The sequence below is a fragment of the Suillus paluster genome (genome assembly GCF_016628075.1).
Source record: "Suillus paluster strain FC165 chromosome Unknown EDB91scaffold_4, whole genome shotgun sequence".
NCBI classification, from domain to species: Eukaryota; Fungi; Basidiomycota; class Agaricomycetes; order Boletales; family Suillaceae; genus Suillus; species Suillus paluster.
The window spans coordinates 1,181,158-1,199,785 of record NW_024537564.1 but is presented as its reverse complement, the minus strand read 5'-3'; the positions used below and the strand labels follow the sequence as shown (position 1 = coordinate 1,199,785).

The window sequence follows — 18,628 nt, the reverse complement described above, 5'->3', positions numbered from 1 at the left end:
CACGCGTAAGTCACGAGATAAGTAGTAAGCCGGCTCCCTCCCGCCCCACTATGATAGCAGACCTGGGATCCCTATAAGTTCAACACTTTGAGCTACACTCTCCATGCCTTCCGTCAGGATCAGGAAGACCCCATCTAGTTATGATATACTCGGCGACACAATTGAGAATGATGTTGAGGAGTCATCGCAATCCGTCACGGTACGCGGACAACCTAGTCTGGGCAGTATTTCCAGACTACACGAAGCGCAAATAAATGCTGCTCCAGGGAACGAGCAGCGAACAAGGAGCCGTACGACAAGTGGGGCGTCCTTCTCCCGCCCTCCCATTCGCCGTGACAGGTCCAGGTCTACAAGTAAGGTTGCTGAGCACGTCCTAGCCTTTCATAGGCCATCTGTATCACCTCTGCCACTGTCATGCTACGGTCCTCCTGCTGCAGACGGCCATGGGACTATTAGGGAGAGGACTTTGAGGTTGCAGGGCTCTCGGACCGACATTTTGGTCCACAGTCAATCAGACGTCGGGACACCCGGCATTGTAGGAAGCGCACTCGGCCTTCTGCAAAGCCAGCAGCTCGACGGAAGCGATGTCCATCACCACGATGATATAGTGGACCATTTGGATGTCATAGGTATCATCGAGTTTCTTTTAGTCTCAGGTTGCACCACTCTTATGTCTCCAGATCCTCAGGTTGCTACTGTATCCAGCCTGGCCAATGCCGCTAATTCTATCTTGATGCGAGTGATATCCCATGTTCAAATAGATCAAGTCTGATGACCGTATTAGTCCTCGATCGGACTTCTATTCTCGAAAACCAGTCATCGCGTTGTTTTATCCGAGCGGACGACAACCAGGCCAGGACCTGGAATCCGCTGGGCATGCTGAATTTGAATTTGATGGCATGGACGACGCATTAGACAGACATGTCAAAGACGTCCTGACCCGTCGAGCCAAGGTCGAACGTACGCTGCAGGGCGTTTGGTCGTTCTTGAAAACTCGTCAGTGTAACTCGTCATTTGCATTTCGATGATTGCTCACTCTTCGCAGCGATGGGTGTAAGTCCGCGATATAGCAGTACGATTGGTTTGTGGCTCACCAGCTGATTGCAGATCATAACGGGCATTTATGGGTTTCTTGTTGGTACAGAGACCTAACATGTTCTACTCTTGGGTGCTGACCGTTCATAGTATTCTGGGGAGCTGCGCTGGTTTTATTTTTGCTGAAATGGATTAATCTGCACAATGCAAACACTCAGGGTTTTTGGGTTGAAGTATCCTCTCAGATTGAATGTGGTCTGTCGTTCTCTATTTCCGCTGAACTTCCATAAACGTTTCCACCCAGGTTTATTCACCGTCACCGGTATTGGCCTGATCCCTGCTCGTGCTCTGGACACCTATAGTGGGTCTCTGTGATCTTTGGTTTCATCACAATAATCGACTTTCCAAATAGGAATCTGTAAAATTTGGCACTATAAGCGGAAAACAACGAAGCTACGAGCTAGAGCTGGTCTCCCTCAGCTATACGACGTCGATGATTTACCCGATCCCGCATATGACCCTACTTTTGTTCATGTTCTCACTGAACGGGAGCAACAAGATTTGCATCATCGTATGTACCTAAATTTGTGGTAGCTTATGATAGGTGTCGCTCACTTCTTTGACGCAGAACAGGTCAAGTTTCGCGAGAGTCAGACATGGTACCGCCCACACGGTACTGTGGCCCACCGAGTAAGTCCTTTCATATCTACTACAAGAGAATGCGCTGTTGACTCCATTGTAAAGGCATTTCCAATCGAGTGCGTCCTTCCGACTCGGTTTGTATCTCTGCTCACATTAGCAATGCGTACTGCAGCACAGCACTCTGGATATGTCTCTTTGTCGACGGAAATTCTGTTTTTCAGGTAAATATTGTGGAAAAAGAAGCTACCCCCATTTACTGGTATTCAGGTTATGCTGTCGAGTTGCATGTGGTCTATGAACCGGTAAGCTCTGTTCGAGCCAAAAAAAAAATCAAGCTAATTCTCTACAAGCTTTGAACGACCGGCGTGGACCACAGGCACGCTCGTCCCCGCATCATTTTTGTGCGGGATAATTGCGGCAGTGTTGATTTGGCGAGGTGGCCAACTCACCAGACGTACAGAGAAGATCGAACGCACCCTGCGAACGGCACTTGCGATAGAAAAGAACCAGAAGCATAGTCCTTTGCACGTGTCAACTGAAAATATTTCGGCGAATTCTCCTGATACCCCCCTCAGGCAGACCAGCGTCACTGGTACGAACGACTTGGACGTGTCTTCGGAGCATCATGATCCAGACGATAGCAATGCAATCATCGCTTCTTCAGCGGTGTCGCCTGCCATTGTAGAAGGAATGACTATACCCATGATGAAATAGACGGTTGAGATCTCTATTATTATACCACTTTCGTATTCGCGCGCATTTTAAACATATCATAGACACGTTGGATATTGGATGCTATGATATCATAGTGGCGCTCGCGCCAATCCCCGACTCGGCCGACACTGAATTGTAATTATGAAGAGCGCCAGCGGACAAAATTCTCAGTGATTTCAATCAAGGATTTCGAAGTTTCGTTTCGCTTCTTACAATCACTGCGTAATGTACATTCGACTCAGACCCAAATTACCAACGAAAATAGGAAACTTTTCTTTCCAGCGGGCCAATCCCATCAATGTTCGCTCCCAACAAGATCAGTACTCTGTCACTTGCATACATGATGAAAAGGGGGGCCATAATAGACCATGATATGCAAGGCGGACAACAGTTACTCCATCTGTGCAGTCTCTGATCTCTTAGATTTTATTCAATAATGCAGTTACTCGTTAAACGACTATTGATTTGCGACTCTCCTTTTCCATCCCAGTTTTCGATTCTCCCTTTGCCATCTTCCTTCATCTTCCGCCTTGCACACTATGGTCTCCTTGTTATCATGTCTCAGATTCCTTGTCCTGAGTGAGCGAATCTAGGCTTCTGGCCCATTTTCAGAAAAAGGGAAACTTTTCACGCGCACATGAAAATAATCGTCCGTTGTGAGGTCGTGAATTAGGAAATAAGTTCACGCGCACATTTGCATACAGGTGCCTGGCCGTTTGGAGCTGACAGAACCCTCCCTACTTCGTAGAGTCGGGGATGTTGGATATTGGATATTGGATGGATGCTACATAGTGTCATTTATTCCATGGATAACGATACGGTACATTAAGGATTGTTGAAATCCGACTACTACGGTCGAAGACGCGCGAAGCTCCTACCTCACTCCCGAGGCACTTTGCGGGCCCACAAAGCAGCAACTATCTGTTGCCCTGTCCCTGTTCATGGCGAGATCGCCAGACATTGTTTTATGTTTTTTTGCGACAACTACCCGAGGTCAAGTGTAGGCTTGTTTCACGACAGAAGGGCCTTGATAAATTAACCGCTTTGTGGGCGCTGTTGAAGCGCAAGGGGTGGAGATTTAGGCGTTAGCTCTGGCCCAGCGGGCGGCAGCAACCAAGTTGGCCAAGGAAGCTTCGGTTTCCTTCCAGCCACGGGTCTTGAGACCACAGTCCTGTAAAAACAGGCGTGAGCGGTGGGTTTAAATTGAGCACTTGACATTCCACTTACAGGGTTGATGAACATCAAGTGGTCGGGAATGATGGCCAGGGTGGTCTGGAGACGATCCTTGATTTCCTGCTCACTGGGGATACGAGGCGAATGGATGTCGTAGACACCAGGACCAATCTGGTTGGAGTAACCGTACTGCTTGAAGGTGTGGAGCAACTTCATGTCGCTCTTCGAGAACTCGATGGAGATGACATCGGCGTCGAGACGCTGGATGGAGGGGAAGATGTCACCGAAGTCGGAGTAGCAGAAGTGAGAGTGGGTCTGGGTGGCATCGGTCACACCAGCAGTGGAGAGCTTGAAGGTATCCACAGCCCACTCCAAGTACTCGTCCCAATCAGAACGACGGAGAGGAAGCTAAGGAGTCTTGATCAGCGGGAAGTTAATCTAATCACAAGGAGATACTTACACCCTCACGAATAGCAGGCTCGTCAACCTGGATGGCACTGATGCCAGCCTTTTCGAGATCAATGACCTCATCACGGAGTGCAAGAGCGAGCTGCTGCGACTGCAGCTTACGCGAAACATCATCACGAGGGAAGGACCAGTTCAAGATGGTGACAGGGCCAGAAAGCATACCCTTCATGGGCTTTTGGGTGATGCTCTGTGCGTAGCTGCTCCACTTGACGGTCATCGGGGAGGAACGGCTAACGTCGGACACGATGATAGGGGGACGGACATAACTGTTGGCAAAAAAATTGAGGCTCGATTGTTCGAATCTATCTTAATAAAATACTCACCGAGATCCGTAGCTCTGCACCCAGGCGTTTTGAGTGAAGACGAAGCCGTTTAGTTGTTCACCGAAGTATTGAACCATGTCGTTACGCTCAGGCTCACCGTGGACGAGGAGGTCGAGGCCGACTTTCTCCTGGAAGCGGACGACCATCTCAATCTCCTTCTCAATGAACTTATCGTACTCGGCCTCGGTAATCTCACCCTTGCCGAGCTTGGCACGGGCAGTACGGATCTCTTTAGTCTGAGGGAAGGAACCGATGGTGGTGGTTGGGAACCTGGGGAGGTTGAGGTGCTTGGCCTGGACTTCCTTGCGGGTGGCGAAAGGACTCTTGCGGTTGTACATGTCGGGGGTAATGGCAGCAACACGCTTGCGAACAGCGTCATCCGAAGTGGACTCGAACTGGCGACGCTTGGCAATGGAGACCTTGTTGGCCTCAAGGGCAGCAGAAACCTTGGGGTCTTGAGAGCCGGAGAGAACAGCTGCGATGGTGGCAACCTCGGACGCCTTCTCAAGGGCGAACGAGAACCAGTCCCTTTGCTGCTCGGTAAGCTTCTTCTCAGAAGCAAGGGTGACAGGGGTGTGTAGGAGAGACGAAGAGGTGGCGACGATGACACGGTCAGGACCAAGAGCAGCGATGGCAGTCTGGGCATGCTTGATAGCAACAGCGAAGTCTGCTTTCCAGATGTTGCGTCCAGAAACAACACCAAGAGAAATCACGATAGGAGTGGACTTGATGGCAGCAAGAACCTCATCGAGCTGCTGGGGTGCACGGACGAGATCAATGTGGAGACCGGCAACGGGGAGCTTGGCGACGAAGCTGATGTTAGAGTCCAGGCGATTGAAGTAGGTGGTGAGCATAATCTTGGGAGCGACGGGGACAAGCTCGGCGTAAGCAGACGCATACTGCTTGTCGAGGTCGGCACCCTTGTCGAGAACAAGGATGGGCTCATCAATTTGGACGGATTCGACGCCAGCAGCCTTCAGCTCAGACAGGAGCTGCTTGTATACAGGCAGGATCTTTGAAAGCAATGAGATAGGCTGGAAGGTAGCAGAGGCTTCCTTGGCGGCCTTGCCAAGGACAAGGTAAGACACGGGGCCGAGAATAACTGGGCGAGTGACTACGCCAAGCTCCTTGGCCTCCCTGTACTCTGCAAGGGCCTTGTTGTAGAGGAGCTTGAAGTCAGTCTCCTCTGACAACTCTGGGACGACATAATGGTAGTTGGAGTCGAACCTGAAACATGAAATCAACAAGAGCATCTAGTGACAGTGAAACTAAAACACGTACCACTTCTTCATTTCACATGCGGGGACATCGACACCCCCAGCCTGACGACCACGACCCATAGCGAAGAAAACGTCGAGGGCAGAAATTCCAAGACCCTGGTAACGCTTGGGGATGGCGTTGAATGCCGCAGAGTGGTCAAGGACGTGATCATAGAGGGAGAACTCTCCGCTATGAGGAGATTAGATCAATAAACATCTTTCACTTCTAAGAGAGTACGAACCTGGGGATCAAGTCGACACCACGTTCTTTGAGGCTAGTCCAGCTGGACTTCTTGACGTCGGCAGCAGCCTTGGTCAATTCCTCTGCGGAGAGCTTGCCAGCCCAGTAGGCTTCAACAGCTTTTTTGACCTCACGGTTTGCACCTGTTGATTACGATCAGACACGTCTAGCTTGTAGATGAGCTACGTACCGATACGAGGGAAACCAAGAACGCTTGACAAGACCATTCTGAATGAGTTGAGGATGTTGGAAAGAAAGGAATGAAGGATAGATTATCGACAACTTGCGTGATTTTGAATTATCTGAAGGGCCTGCCCTGAGTTCACAATGCAATCGATCAATCTAGCAATCTAATCAATTGCCACGACATCTGCCAGCCTATCTGTTAGCATTTGCCATTGAAGCCAGTGTTCTTCGCCATCCTCTCCCATGAACATGGGAGTTCGCAATCTTATTCCCTTTCCTTGTCTACAATTTCGCACATGCCCTATCTTCTCTCCCATTGTATCAAGGCCTCGGACCTGTTGTCTGGACGTCTGGACACACACTCGCGATTGATTAACTACCTTATCATTACACCCTTGGTTTCTGAATTCGATAAATAATCCGACGGCCCGATTACAATTATCAGACTACACTAGGGTATGTACTATGCATATAACGTACTAGCACTAATCAGAAGATCTTACTAAACCGTGAAACTACATTGCGGAATGAGAACCGGCGGGGTTGCTTTGGCCTCATTTGAGCAGGTATGCAAGCAACCATTGGTTCATCAAGTGTCTGCCCCTCGGACAAGTCTGCCACGTCAATAGCAGGCTCGTGGGCATGCGTTTCCGGAGTAATGGGTCCCTCGCTCTCTACCCCTGAAGAAATCGAACGCATAGAACAGCCCGATAGGCTTTCCCGTGACTCGTAAAGTCGACCGTCTTGTGACTCAAGGGTTTGAATATGGAGTGGTGAGGGTGTTCTGTTGACGCTTGCAGGCGGTAGCTCACTAGGTCGTCGCGTTTCAGGCACGCAATTGCGATAAGCCCACTTAGGATATGGTGGACCGCCGTCTGAGTAGAAGTCGGATGTCTTGGATGAGCAGTTGACGAGCGTTGTGTCGGCCGCGACTTGATGGAAGATCAAATCAGTCAACGGTGCGGCGCGACGATTGTAGTCTTGAGCAGCTTCTCGCGCGTTCTCCGAGGCGTCGCGGAGCTCGACGTCACTCATGTAGAAGGTATCAAGTTTGAGGATCTCTTCTCTGAGCTCAGGAAGGCTGATTCGCGCAAGTGGTTGGAGGCGAAAGATGCGCTTGAGGATTTCGTTGAAAGGTCTCGAGATGGGAAGGATCTCGCGGAGGAAGTCCACGTTGTACAGATATCCGAGGAAGCCCTCGTCCGAGGGTGTCGCGAGTCGCCAAGGATTGCGACACGAGACCATGTTCACAAGAATAACTCCCAACGACCAGATGTCCGTGTGAAGCGGTGAGTAATGAGGGTACTTCATCTCACGGCTAAAGCATTCTGTAACAGGAGTCTATCAGATAATATACCCATGCAGATGTCGGGACATACCAGGACTCATGTAATATGAACTGCCTACGCCGAATTCCTGACTGAGACGACTTTTGGTCGCCAGCCCGAAATCTGCAATACGAATGTCCAACCCGCCCTGAAGGCAGAGGATATTCTCTGGTTTCAGGTCACGGTGGTACACCCCCAACTGGTGACAGGCGTGTACGCCATCGAGAAGCTCGATGAATGCCCTCTTGATGAGCGGGACATTGTTCTCGTAGATACGCTTCTCGATGATGGCGGTATAGAGGTCCCCACCCGCGCAGTGGTCGAGCACGAAGTAGATGTATAGTTCTTCCTCGATGATCTCGTGAAGAGTGCAGATATGTGGCGACGAACTGGATACTAAGGTGTGCAATGCGATCTCACGCCTCTGGCACACGAGACGCTCAGGGGAGAGATCCGTTTTTGGCAAGCACTTGATTGCATAGTATACAGGTTCGCATGGGTCTGATTGAGCATCGAGAGCGCGATAGACGTTTCCGTAGGAACCGGAACCAATCATCTCAACGAGCTCGAAGCGACCGTTGCCGACGATCTGGCCAGAGAAGTCTGGGAGGCTCTCGCTATAATTCATGATTGTTGATTAGTATGAAGTAACGAAGGAGTTCCAAACGAGATGTGTGAAGTCGATTGTTGAACTTGCTGGGCGTCAGTACTTCTTAGTTGTTATTGAGTCGACGTTGGGGCTGGGTTAGTGTCAGGGGAGAGGAGAGAAGACGGGGAACGCGCATGATTTATACCCTGGAGTGTCTCACTTGCAACTTGGTGACGGATGTTGGCCATAAATGACCCGAAAAGGTAATCCTCCCAAAACATGACGACATACCTGATTAGTCCAGTTCCAAATGTTGATGAATTTGACATGGTTTAAGGAAGTCGCAATTCTCGCTCAAGGACTGCCGCTTGGTACGTAGGTGAAATAGGACGAGTAGTCTCTCTGTATGATTGTATCTTACAAGCTGACAACCCCTATTTACTCCATATCATCGTATGCTGGTCACGACTCACCAGTTCAGGCTCGCACAGCTTGAAGCCTGCGGCAGGTCCGATCACCTCAGCGGCTGTCCTTAAGGTGTGTCGGCAGACCAGTTATATTCCATAGGCCCTCGATCTCCACTTTGTGCTGTTCAGTGACTCATGTCTAACAACCCATCGTTCGTGCTCAAGGGCATCCTAGATGTTGAGATCCAGCAGAAGCCCGTTCGAGTGAAAGTGAGTCTATCTTTGGATGGTCCCTTCACGCTCGCTTAATCGCTCTATCTTGTAAAGTTGACGCCAATGAAGTAGAAGACCGGTGCGTTCACAGAGCCTCTCTATCATTTATAATTATCCCAAGGCTTCAAATCCGCGGCGATGTCAAGGAATTTGCGACTCAGATGCACTCCACCATGTATGCCCTGAACCAAGATAACAAACTGTCTCCTCCAGGCGCACCTCCTTGTCCATGGAAGGATCGGTGATTTTGTTTCAGAGAAACCCATGGTGGGTCAGTTTTGGTTGTGGGCTGGTTGGACTTTCTCTGTATGTCCATCGTAAATGCTTGGCGCTTCCCGTATCATTGCTGTCGATGTCGTTCCTAGTCGTCTCGACTCTCGAATTTCCCAAAACATACGCTGGAAGTCATCAACTTTCAGCAGAGCCACTCGTCTTGCACAGGTTGCTGCTCCTTCTCAAGGATGAACAGATAGTTTACTTCGGCGGGGAATCGTCGACGCTACGACTCCGATGCCAACCCGCAAGAAATGTAGATGCTTGATGCACTTGATAGGTACTGAAGCACCTGCAATACTCACCGTGGCAGTGACCGTCTCGCAAACTCGCATCCATGGGATAAAAAGATTGAGCTGTCACCTGCATCAGGCACGCAAACTCCAGGGTATCTTCTAAGTACCTCTCTGGTATGTCCTTGCCACCGCTCTTAGCTTCGCCAGCCTCCTGTTCAACGCTGGTATTTGTAATTTGTCTTTTGATGTGACAGGTACCAATTTCATGGACCTTCAAGCTGAGGGTCGGTCATCGTCGAAGTGAACAAATGGTCTTGGAGGGGAACGAGTGATGGCGCACGACACGGACTCCATTGGAAACATTGCTTCTCATGAGCAACAGTATACTGACTTACTGGAACGACAAGTCGGTTCATTACTCTACACAGTTTCTCTGCCTTGTCGAACGAACACTTCTTCATAGACAAATGTATCACAACTTCGGCCACAAATGGTGATATGTGTTGTACTGCGTGAATATTTCTTTCCAGATCAGCGGAATCATGATATTGCAAAGTGAAAACAAGGCGTAAAGGACCAGGTTGGCGGCCCATCTGATTAGGTTCAGATCCAAATGTTTGAGCGCTGAGCACATGCATCATCGATGCATCATAACCACTCCATACCATCATCGTATGCTGGTCATGGGTCTTAGAAACGAGTTCCTTCTGCTATAGGTCTGGCTAGGGGAGTCTATTAAGTCACGAGTCTAGACTAGCACAGAAGCCTGCGGTCCGGATTACTCCAGCTTATTCTTAAGGTGTGTCTGCAGACCAGTCATCTTCCCCAGGCCCCTCAACCCCCACTTTGTTCTGCTCATCATGTCTGATAACCCATCGTTCGTGCTCAAAGGCGTCCTGGATGTTGAGATTCAGCAAAAGCCCGTTCCAGAGAGTGAGTCTATTTATGGATGGTCCCTTCACTCGTTGAATCTATCTTGTAAAGTTAACGCCAACGAGGTTCTCGTTGAAGTGAAGAAGACTGGTGCGTTCACAGATCCTCTCTATCCATGATAATCCTGCCAAGGCTCATCCGCGGATGACGCCAAGGAATTTGCGGATCAGATGTACGCCCCTATCTAATTATCTGAACCAGGATAACAAGCTGTCTCCTCCAGGTGCACTTCCTTGTCCATGGAAGGATCGGTGATTTTGTTGTAGAGAAGCCCATGGTAGGCCTGTTTCGGTCGAAACTCACGACTGAGCCTCATCGTTAGCGATTAGGTGCTCGGTCACGAGGCAGCAGGCGTGATCTTCAAAGGCAAGTGTACAACTTACCTTCTATTGAGCATGAAAGTTTATCGCACCCTCGTCTATAGTTGGTTCCAGCGTGACCAATGTCAAGGTGGGTGACCGAGTAGCGATGGAGCCTGGTGCAACATGTCGCAAGTGCGAAGCGTGTAAGGAGGGTCGCTACCAGGTAAGTATGATCTTGCACCCCACTTTTGTTTCCTGACGCCCGAGTAGCTTTGCCCCGACGTTGTATTTGCTGCTACTCCTCCCACAGACGGCACTCTCGCTCGTTACTACCGACTCCCGTCTGATCTCGCTTACCCACTTCCACCAAACCTCAGTCTTGAGGATGGAGCGATGGTAAGCGGTTGACCACCCTAAATTTTACTGTCATTGGACTCTGTTCTAGATGGAACCTCTTTCTGTGGCAGTCCATGCCGTCTCGAAGCTCGGTGCTTTGCGGTCAAATCAGTCCGTCGCCGTCTTCGGTTGTGGACCGGTTGGACTACTCTGTATGGCCGTCGCGAAAGCTCTTGGCGCTTCTCGTGTCATCGCTGTTGATATCGTTCCTAGCCGTCTCGAATTTGCCAAAGCATACGCTGCAACTGACGTTTTCCTCCCTCCTTCTATGGAGAAGGATGAGTCGAGAGTTGCATTCTCGATGCGCAATGCCCAGGCGATGAAGGAGAAGCTCGGAATCGCCGAGCGCGGACCTCGGGCGATTGACCTGGTTTTGGATGCCTCTGGTGCAGAGGTCTCTATTCAGACTGGTATCCGGATCGCCAAGAGGGGTGGTACCTTCGTCCAAGTAAGCTGAGATACACAGCAGTTAAATGGCTGCATCAGGCTGATTGGTTATGAATAGGTTGGCATGGGCAACCCCGATATCACCATTGATATATTTGCTGTCATTTGCAAGGAGCTCGTCCTCAAGGGCTCCTTCCGATACGGCGTAAGCACTTCCTCCCCTTCTCGGCAGCATTGTTTGATCTCTGGATGTGAAGCCCGGCGACTACCCTCTCGCCATCGCCCTTGCTGCGTCGGGCAAGGTCGACGTCAGACCCCTTGTCTCGCACCGGTATGCCGCACCGTCGGAATTCCTATCCAATGTTCGTCATGCTAACAGCTCCGTATAGCTTCCCCTTCACGCAAGCACGTGAGGCGTTTGAAACTACCCGCAACGGTAAGAGCCCCGATGGCAAGGGGGTCATCAAGGCCATCATCTCGGGACCTGATGTCGACATCAATGAGGCTTGAAAAACGTGAAGTATTAAGAAAACATATCACGGACGTCATTCATGTATTTCGATTGTCATTCTGTTATTTGTAATGGATGCGTATTTGTTGTTTTGATGATTTGCTTGGTCACGGTGATCGTTAGTAGATGCAAGACTTAAGGGCGGCTGCGTCATGGGTAAGGGTAAAACGGTTGACCGTTTTTGCGTGCACGTGACGTTGCTACTGCCTTTGCCGCTAGGTTTTTGCCAAAGAAAGAAGGCGACCCCGCAGGTGGACACCTCTTTCTCCGGAAGTCGACCCCTTCCCATGACCTATTTCCAACTTAAGTTTAAAGTTACGTCACGTGCACGATCAATTGCTCTGAGAATTCCTCCATCTGCATGGAAATCGAGTACTAACTAGGTCTCGCAGACTCGGACACTTTGCTAGCTGCGCTTGGCTCTAGTACTAGAGAATCCCTCCCGTAGGTCTGATACGGAAGCTCAGTGCTGTTTCAAACTCGAGCTCGCCCATTATTCCAGTAACCTGGACCCCATGGCTGGGTTCAGCGTGCGGAATGCGTACTACCTTCGTGTATCAGCAAGCTCAGTGATACCTTTGTATGTAAGCTTCACATCCTTGCCCACTATGCAACATGTTCTACTGACCGCCATAATCAGCTCTACCTTGATGAAAGACACGTAGATTGGATGTCAGACGCGGTTCTACAACATGTTCTGGCTGATCTGCGACCACTGTCAGTCTGTTCGGCTGTAGTTCGCGTGAATACTTCTCAGATTGTTTCAGGGTCCTGCCGAAGCTGCAAGCTGAGAAAGACATTCACTTTGGTCCTGGAGCCTCGAGCGGGAAGAAGGGAGCAGTGGACGTTCATCGGGGAGGTGCGCTTTTACGTGCGCGGAACTGCGAGCAGAGTGTATAACCGACTTGCAGAGACCTATCAGTTCGCATTTTTCTTCCAGAAGACGGAGCCTCATTCTGTGATCATCAAGGTGCGCGCTTGTTAACTCAGACTTGTTTTTCAAAAACACCACCTCACTTTCTTCAGACGCGTTCATTTGTGTCAGCACCAGCACCCGCACCTCCTCCTAAGATTAACATACCTTCATCACAGCCGGGAAAGTCTAAGAATAGAAGTGGGAAGAGGAAAAACAGGGCGTCGAATAAGGGTGCTCAAGCAGTTTCTAGCCACAAGAGACGGAAGACGAAAGGCGGATCTCGAGCTCGTAGTGATGATGAAGAGGAGGAGGAAGAGGAGGAGGAGGAGGAGGAGGAGGAGGAGGAGGAGGAGGAGGAGGAGGAGGAGGAGGAGGAGGAGGAGGAGGAGGAGGAGGAGGAGGAGGAGGAGGAAGTCATAAGCCTCTCAGATGACGACAGCGAGATGAATGAGATGGAAAGAGTTTCTCGAGATACTCCCGCTACGACTCGACGTTCGCAGAGAACAAAAAGGGTTCCTGTCGGGGGCTATCGTGAGGATGACGAGGGCGTTCTGGACATTAGTCCTGATGAACCTCCAGATGTGGAGATGGCCACCCCGACAGAGACTTTCCAGCCAGAAGAGGTTCCTGCAGTTGGAGAACCTAGTGACCACGATCTCCTTGTGATAGATCACAGAGCTGTTCAGTCAACCACTGTTAAACAAGAAGACACAGAAACGTCGTTGGGATCTACTATGGAAACCGCTCTTGATTCCGAAACTGTCATGGTTACTTCTGGGCCCGGTCGGCAGGTCATGGAGATCGAGGACGAAGACGTCAAAAAGGATAAGCTGGCGCTGAAGCTCAAATACCAAGGTTTCAACATCTTTGGCCGTTGTCTCTGCGTGGTCGTGGAGCCGTGGCCGCCTATTCGTTCTGCTACGCGAGCGCCGTCCGTAATGCCTTTGACAAACGAGGCATTAAGAGGCTCGAGCATCGCACCTCCTGATTTCGTGCCTAGTAATAGCAAGCAAAGAGACCGCACGCCTCTCTTCTTGCCAGAGTTCGACAGAGCTCGAAGTCAAACTCCTGCTCCCTTTCCTCGAGCAAGGACCTTACCTCCAGTTCCCGTCTTCAATGACCCGGCCCCCGAATCTGATGACGATGGATATGGTAGTGATGATCTCATGATATTCAGCCAGGCGCTCAATGCAGCTGGTGGCATGCACGTTGCAGCTGCAGATGACGATGATGAAATGGATGGTGCGGTATTATTCGGGGATGCAGATGAGGTGAGGGAGTTTTCGTAGTGTGATTACATTGTTCTATTGGATATATCTGTACTCAATCAATGATACTATGCGCGCCCTATTTCTCTTAATATCTCCAATCTACGTAAGTCAGAGACTGGTCTGAATCCTGCGCTCAGCATGTCGTAGAGACCATGTCCCCCAGACAAAGCACGAAGCCGAGTTGAATAATCCAGCATGCGGCTAAGCGGTGCAACTGCATGGATGGTGCGCTTGAGCCGTGGTGTGTCGCTTGAGAATTTGGATGTTGTAGAGGCGGCGGATGATGGCGATAGTTCTTCTGGAGGAATGTATAATCCGTCCATCGAATACGCAACTGCTTCGTCGTCTCCATCTATAGCTGATGTGTCGGAAGCAAGGTCCAAAACTTCGCCACCGTTTTCAGTGAGATCTTTAACAACCTTTCCCATGGTGTCCTCATGAAGGGAGATCTTGAGCTTGATGAATGGCTCTAATACAGGACCTATTCCTGCTTCCCGTATTCGAGTCCGCAGAATGGAGGAACTAGCACCGGCAAGAATAGACGTTGGAATGTCACGAGGAAGGTTGTACTCTGTAACATGGATCTTGATATGAGAGAGCGGTAGGGAGGTATGTGGTGAATTTGATAGAGAGCTAGACAAGCCCCGAGCGATATTGGCCATGGGGTCCAGTTGATCCCGGAAGGCATCTGGAGATGGCAAGGGCTTTCCACTTGGACCCAAGACAAGGTTACCATCCCAGACCGGATCGCCCTGCTCGTCGTTAGCGAGAGGTTCCACCGTCATCAGGATTTTGATAGTGACTTGTTTTCCCGCAATTTCAGTAGCCCAATGATTTACGTCGGAGCTGGGCCCGGGTCCCAGAGATTCGCGATAGCTGACACGGCGGCTTCCCAGTTCAAAATTAACATTCCATTCATCTCGTAGTCTCCCCTCGACGATCTCGAGATGCAGGGCACCTAATCCGTGGACGAGTAATTGGCCTTCCTGCATATCTACCCGAACGGAAGGGTCAGTCCGAGATAAAGCATACAAGGCCTCCTGTACGGGGTCAAGATCGGAGTGGGACTTGGGAATAACAGAGGCCGACATAACTGCGGGTGGTGGTACGACTCCTCGAAGGGATGTGTTAGACGAGCAACGAGCGTCAACGAGAGTGTCGCCTGTGCGAGTGAACTTCAAGCCCAATATGACTCCGACAGAGCCGTAAGGCAGGGAGTCGACTTCCTGTGCTTCCGCCGCGTATAGGAGAAGAACCTTGGAAATTTTCTCTTTCTGGCCGCTGGTCACGTTGAACACAGAGCTCTGGCGCTTGAGGGTTCCTAGTTATTTCTATAAGCAATACTCTGCGTAATTCGTACTATACTTACCAGAATACACGCGAACGAACGTCATCCACCCTTTGCGTTTATCCCAGCTCACTTTCCATGCTAGGAGCCGCAGCGGTCCGTCAGCTGACTCCGCGTCCAACCGAACGTCCATCGGACTTGCCAGGAGCTCGCCAACGTAGTTCATTACCAATTCTGTTCCAATACTTCTCATCGCAGAGCCGCACAGAACGGGGAGAATCTCATTGCTTAGTGTAGCTTTACGAAGATGTGGCATGATTGCAGACGTCTCGACATCAAGATACGATGAAGGTCCTGGCGGCAGAGCAAGTAGATGCTCCATCAATTCGTCGGAGTACATCGAGAGGTTTTCCAAAAGCACTGTCCGTGCGGCCACAAGATGCGGTAGTATTGGATGGTTTGCCGGAAGGATGCCGCTTTTTGCTAGTTCTTCGACTGTTCTAGGAAGGGGTTGTATGGCAGAGTCACCATCTTCCGTCCATTTCCAAATTTCCCATTTTACCAGATCTACCAGCCCTTGGATGCCGGGTTCAGCTCGCATGTAATCTTCAACATGGAATGAAGCAATTGGCAATGCTAAAGTCATGGGGTTTGGGTGCAGTCTATGGGTGAGTAGAGAGACCAACGATGACCTGAAAGAAGCACCCGGTCGGTCCAGTTTATTTAGAAACATAAGCCTGGTAGGGACACCATATCTGAAGACGGCTTGAGAAACGCAGGTGGCCGAACTAAAAAAACGCGCTTACTTATCCAGTTGTCGCCAAACGCCCTTGGTTTGTGCTTCGACTCCTTCCACTGAATCAATGAGGACGACAGCTCCATCAACAATGCGACTTGCGCTCTCCACCTCCATACCAAAATCAGCATGACCTGGTGTGTCTATGAGATTGAAAGCCCATTTGTCCCATTTGACTGGAATGCTCGCGGATTGGATTGTGATACCGCGTTCCCGTTCAGCAGGCAAGAAGTCTGTGGTAGTGCTGCCAGTGTCGACTGAGCCAGGAGCTGCTAGGTAGGCCGACTTGTGCAGGATGGACTCCGTGAGCGTAGTTTTCCCAGAGTCTGTATTTTTTTAGGTAGGTTTACGAGACTCGGTTTGATGGACGCACCAATGTGGGCGACCAGCGCCATATTTCTAATGAGAGATGTCTCATTTTGAGCCTCGGTAGCCAAAAAGCGCTGACCCAGAAGCTTCAGTTGGCGGACCCTCACCGGTAGCCATAAGACCCTACGAAGCATGACCTAAGGATCAGTACTCGGAATAATCCGAGGAGGTTTCGATCATAGCCTTGTGAATTCAACAAGAGCAAACAAACCTTTTGCCTTTTGTCTGGGAGGAACGCTCATCAGATTCATAATCACCAAAGTCTTAGTGCTTCACTGACTCCCGTAAGGTGTTCGGAACGCTCATGTCTTCCGACATACCCCATAACTTCGAAGATCGTCTACGACAACGCGCTTCTACCACTATGAACGCGAACACTCTCGAAACTATACCCGTAAACCATCGACCTCATGAGAATATCCCGAATACACCACTTTCAGCATCCACAATATCATTTTTACTAGGATGTATCTTTTCTCTTGGTTTGACGCTCTTTCTCACTGGAGGCATATCTGGTCGCTGGTGGGCCACATCACAACTGGGCTTCTTCCTTGCTGCCTGGTCTGGCTTCCATTGGGGAGAATTCGCGGTCACAGCAGGCTGGAACCGTGACAAATGCAGTGTTGACTGTGAGTTTCTCTCGGTATCTCAGAGAGAAATTTACTAAATGATGTGGCAGCGTTCTTACTTGATAATGGCCCTATGTATCATGTCGCCAATGGGACTGCTCTGGTGGAATATCTAATCACATTATACTTTAAACCATCGCTCAAGGCTCACCCCTATATCTCAACAATTGGTTAGCTACGCTTTATTTGCAAAGAACGACGGCTGAGGCATCTCCGCTAGGCATAATCATGACTGTCGTCGGACAGACGCTTCGTGCAGCGGCAATGATACAGGCATCAACCAACTTCTCTCATATCGTTGCTTTTCGCAAGCTACCTTCGCACCAACTGGTAACTCATGGCGTATACTCGTAAGTAGAACATCTTTTGACCTTACCATCCCATACACTTATGTGATACTACAGGATATTCCGGCATCCATCGTATGCAGGATTTTTCTACTGGGCACTAGGGACCCAGCTAGTATTGCAAAATCCTGTCAGCTCCATCGGCTTCGTGATAGTCTTGTGGAATTTTTTCTCCCGTCGTATCAAAGGTATACATTCATTATATCAATAGCAGATGCACGCGCTGATTTTGGAATAGCTGAAGAGAAAGCATTGGTCAATTTCTTTGGAAAGGATTATGAAACATATAGGCGCAGGGTCGGTACCAACATTCCATTCATACGGTAGAGTTATGCATTAGCAGCAATTAATCAATGCCCGTGGTTGTCGTCTCACAGATGTCTCGATGAGTAGTAACATGTCACGCGTAAAACATGGGGCTGATGGAGATTAATGCATACACGACATGGAATTTTGTAAAATGCCCAGCTCCCCTCGTCGACCGCAACCCGTCTACTCCTGAACGATGGTCGTGCGGTCGGATACGTAGATACCATCCAAGAATTTACGAATATCCTTGTTTCGTACGCGGCAAATACCCTGAATGGAGGCGGCTAAGGCAACAGTTTAGATGTACACTAGTCAACCGGCGGACGAAGATGACGCACCTGATTGTGAAACATTCTCAATGTCATTGCCCTCAAGGATAAGCTCATCCTTTTGAGCCTTCGACTCCGAAACACTAACACCATCGAGCATCTTCACGTGTCGTACAGTCTATTTGCCTTGGATAAAGTTGAAGTCCCGACGAGGATAACGACTCACTTTCTCTCCCAGGAAATTACGGATCTCAATAGCGTGTCCACTCTCTTGAATGATGGCATTGATGGGGAAATGGGCATAGACGGCGCGCATTTTGTAGAGGAAGCCCTGAGTCCTCAGTGAGCAGAGAAAGACCAGTATGTAGATGCACAAACCTTAGTCACACCAATAACCATGTTGTTAATCAAGCTTCGAATTGTCCGTAGACATGCGACGTGCTTGCGGCCACCTTGCCACACTGCAAGAGTGACCTTGCTGCTCTTCTTGGTCTTCAACACCCTGATATCCATATCGACGTGACGGACATTCTTCGTAAGGGTGCCCCGTGAGCCGGTGACTTTGATAACGCGGGATTTGATTTCAATGGTAACACCCTCAGGGACCTCGAGTTCTTCAGTTTGGAGGACGTCCCGCATCTAGGTGCGAAGTCAGCTACTTCAGTCGACATTGAGACATCCTCGATCGGGGCAGTCAATCCATCGCCCTCCAAAGCTCTAATTCTCGCCAAATTTCTTCCAGCAATATAAGAACAAAC

At 49.9% G+C, this 18,628-nt stretch overlaps 9 protein-coding genes across 9 annotated transcripts; 5 read left to right on the top strand and 4 right to left on the bottom strand.

Annotated features, from left to right (window-relative positions):
* Window positions 1-31: 31 nt before the first annotated feature.
* On the top strand, window positions 32-2,658 carry EDB91DRAFT_1195701 (uncharacterized protein). Its single transcript, XM_041320584.1, has 12 exons — window positions 32-735; window positions 785-996; window positions 1,046-1,053; window positions 1,108-1,138; window positions 1,186-1,290; window positions 1,340-1,396; window positions 1,448-1,606; window positions 1,664-1,725; window positions 1,780-1,793; window positions 1,850-1,898; window positions 1,945-1,979; window positions 2,028-2,658. Exons 1-12 carry the CDS (start codon window positions 104-106, stop codon window positions 2,389-2,391), a joined length of 1,728 nt encoding a protein of 575 aa, XP_041182777.1. The 5' UTR covers window positions 32-103; the 3' UTR covers window positions 2,392-2,658.
* Window positions 2,659-3,077: 419 nt separating this feature from the next.
* EDB91DRAFT_1103855 (cobalamin-independent synthase) lies at window positions 3,078-6,240 on the bottom strand. Its single transcript, XM_041317362.1, has 7 exons — window positions 6,046-6,240; window positions 5,857-5,998; window positions 5,637-5,804; window positions 4,356-5,582; window positions 4,025-4,298; window positions 3,619-3,972; window positions 3,078-3,562 (listed from the first exon to the last, which is right to left on the bottom strand). Exons 1-7 carry the CDS (start codon window positions 6,080-6,082, stop codon window positions 3,470-3,472), a joined length of 2,295 nt encoding a protein of 764 aa, XP_041182776.1. The 5' UTR covers window positions 6,083-6,240; the 3' UTR covers window positions 3,078-3,469.
* Window positions 6,241-6,530: 290 nt separating this feature from the next.
* Window positions 6,531-7,997, bottom strand: EDB91DRAFT_1234666 (serine/threonine protein kinase, negative regulator of sexual conjugation and meiosis; the record flags this gene model as incomplete). The annotated part of the gene is made up of 3 exons (XM_041321231.1): window positions 6,531-6,852; window positions 6,895-7,369; window positions 7,421-7,997. 3 exons carry the CDS (start codon window positions 7,995-7,997, stop codon window positions 6,531-6,533), a joined length of 1,374 nt encoding a protein of 457 aa, XP_041182775.1.
* A 271-nt stretch (window positions 7,998-8,268) lies between these two features.
* EDB91DRAFT_1078017 (uncharacterized protein) lies at window positions 8,269-9,179 on the top strand (the record flags this gene model as incomplete). The annotated part of the gene is made up of 5 exons (XM_041314977.1): window positions 8,269-8,329; window positions 8,440-8,495; window positions 8,591-8,635; window positions 8,852-8,909; window positions 9,004-9,179. The coding sequence occupies 5 exons, from the start codon at window positions 8,269-8,271 to the stop codon at window positions 9,177-9,179; spliced, it is 396 nt and encodes a 131-aa protein (XP_041182774.1).
* A 770-nt stretch (window positions 9,180-9,949) lies between these two features.
* On the top strand, window positions 9,950-11,846 carry EDB91DRAFT_1103842 (chaperonin 10-like protein). Its single transcript, XM_041317361.1, has 11 exons — window positions 9,950-10,080; window positions 10,132-10,170; window positions 10,236-10,252; window positions 10,304-10,357; window positions 10,410-10,446; window positions 10,505-10,605; window positions 10,653-10,778; window positions 10,828-11,226; window positions 11,284-11,370; window positions 11,423-11,496; window positions 11,555-11,846. Exons 1-11 carry the CDS (start codon window positions 10,008-10,010, stop codon window positions 11,673-11,675), a joined length of 1,128 nt encoding a protein of 375 aa, XP_041182773.1. The 5' UTR covers window positions 9,950-10,007; the 3' UTR covers window positions 11,676-11,846.
* A 345-nt stretch (window positions 11,847-12,191) lies between these two features.
* On the top strand, window positions 12,192-13,881 carry EDB91DRAFT_1044961 (uncharacterized protein; the record flags this gene model as incomplete). Its single annotated transcript, XM_041313154.1, has 6 exons — window positions 12,192-12,260; window positions 12,317-12,393; window positions 12,444-12,535; window positions 12,588-12,646; window positions 12,703-12,834; window positions 12,946-13,881. The coding sequence occupies 6 exons, from the start codon at window positions 12,192-12,194 to the stop codon at window positions 13,879-13,881; spliced, it is 1,365 nt and encodes a 454-aa protein (XP_041182772.1).
* Window positions 13,821-16,489, bottom strand: EDB91DRAFT_530357 (P-loop containing nucleoside triphosphate hydrolase protein). Its single transcript, XM_041327603.1, has 4 exons — window positions 16,321-16,489; window positions 15,958-16,273; window positions 15,233-15,906; window positions 13,821-15,184 (listed from the first exon to the last, which is right to left on the bottom strand). The coding sequence occupies exons 1-4, from the start codon at window positions 16,448-16,450 to the stop codon at window positions 13,929-13,931; spliced, it is 2,376 nt and encodes a 791-aa protein (XP_041182771.1). The 5' UTR covers window positions 16,451-16,489; the 3' UTR covers window positions 13,821-13,928.
* A 131-nt stretch (window positions 16,490-16,620) lies between these two features.
* Window positions 16,621-17,619, top strand: EDB91DRAFT_1234662 (Isoprenylcysteine carboxyl methyltransferase family-domain-containing protein; the record flags this gene model as incomplete). Its single annotated transcript, XM_041321230.1, has 5 exons — window positions 16,621-16,945; window positions 16,996-17,115; window positions 17,166-17,295; window positions 17,350-17,480; window positions 17,531-17,619. 5 exons carry the CDS (start codon window positions 16,621-16,623, stop codon window positions 17,617-17,619), a joined length of 795 nt encoding a protein of 264 aa, XP_041182770.1.
* Window positions 17,620-17,784: 165 nt separating this feature from the next.
* EDB91DRAFT_1078012 (ribosomal protein L6) lies at window positions 17,785-18,509 on the bottom strand (the record flags this gene model as incomplete). Its single annotated transcript, XM_041314976.1, has 4 exons — window positions 17,785-17,885; window positions 17,940-18,048; window positions 18,097-18,201; window positions 18,249-18,509. 4 exons carry the CDS (start codon window positions 18,507-18,509, stop codon window positions 17,785-17,787), a joined length of 576 nt encoding a protein of 191 aa, XP_041182769.1.
* Window positions 18,510-18,628: the final 119 nt, after the last annotated feature.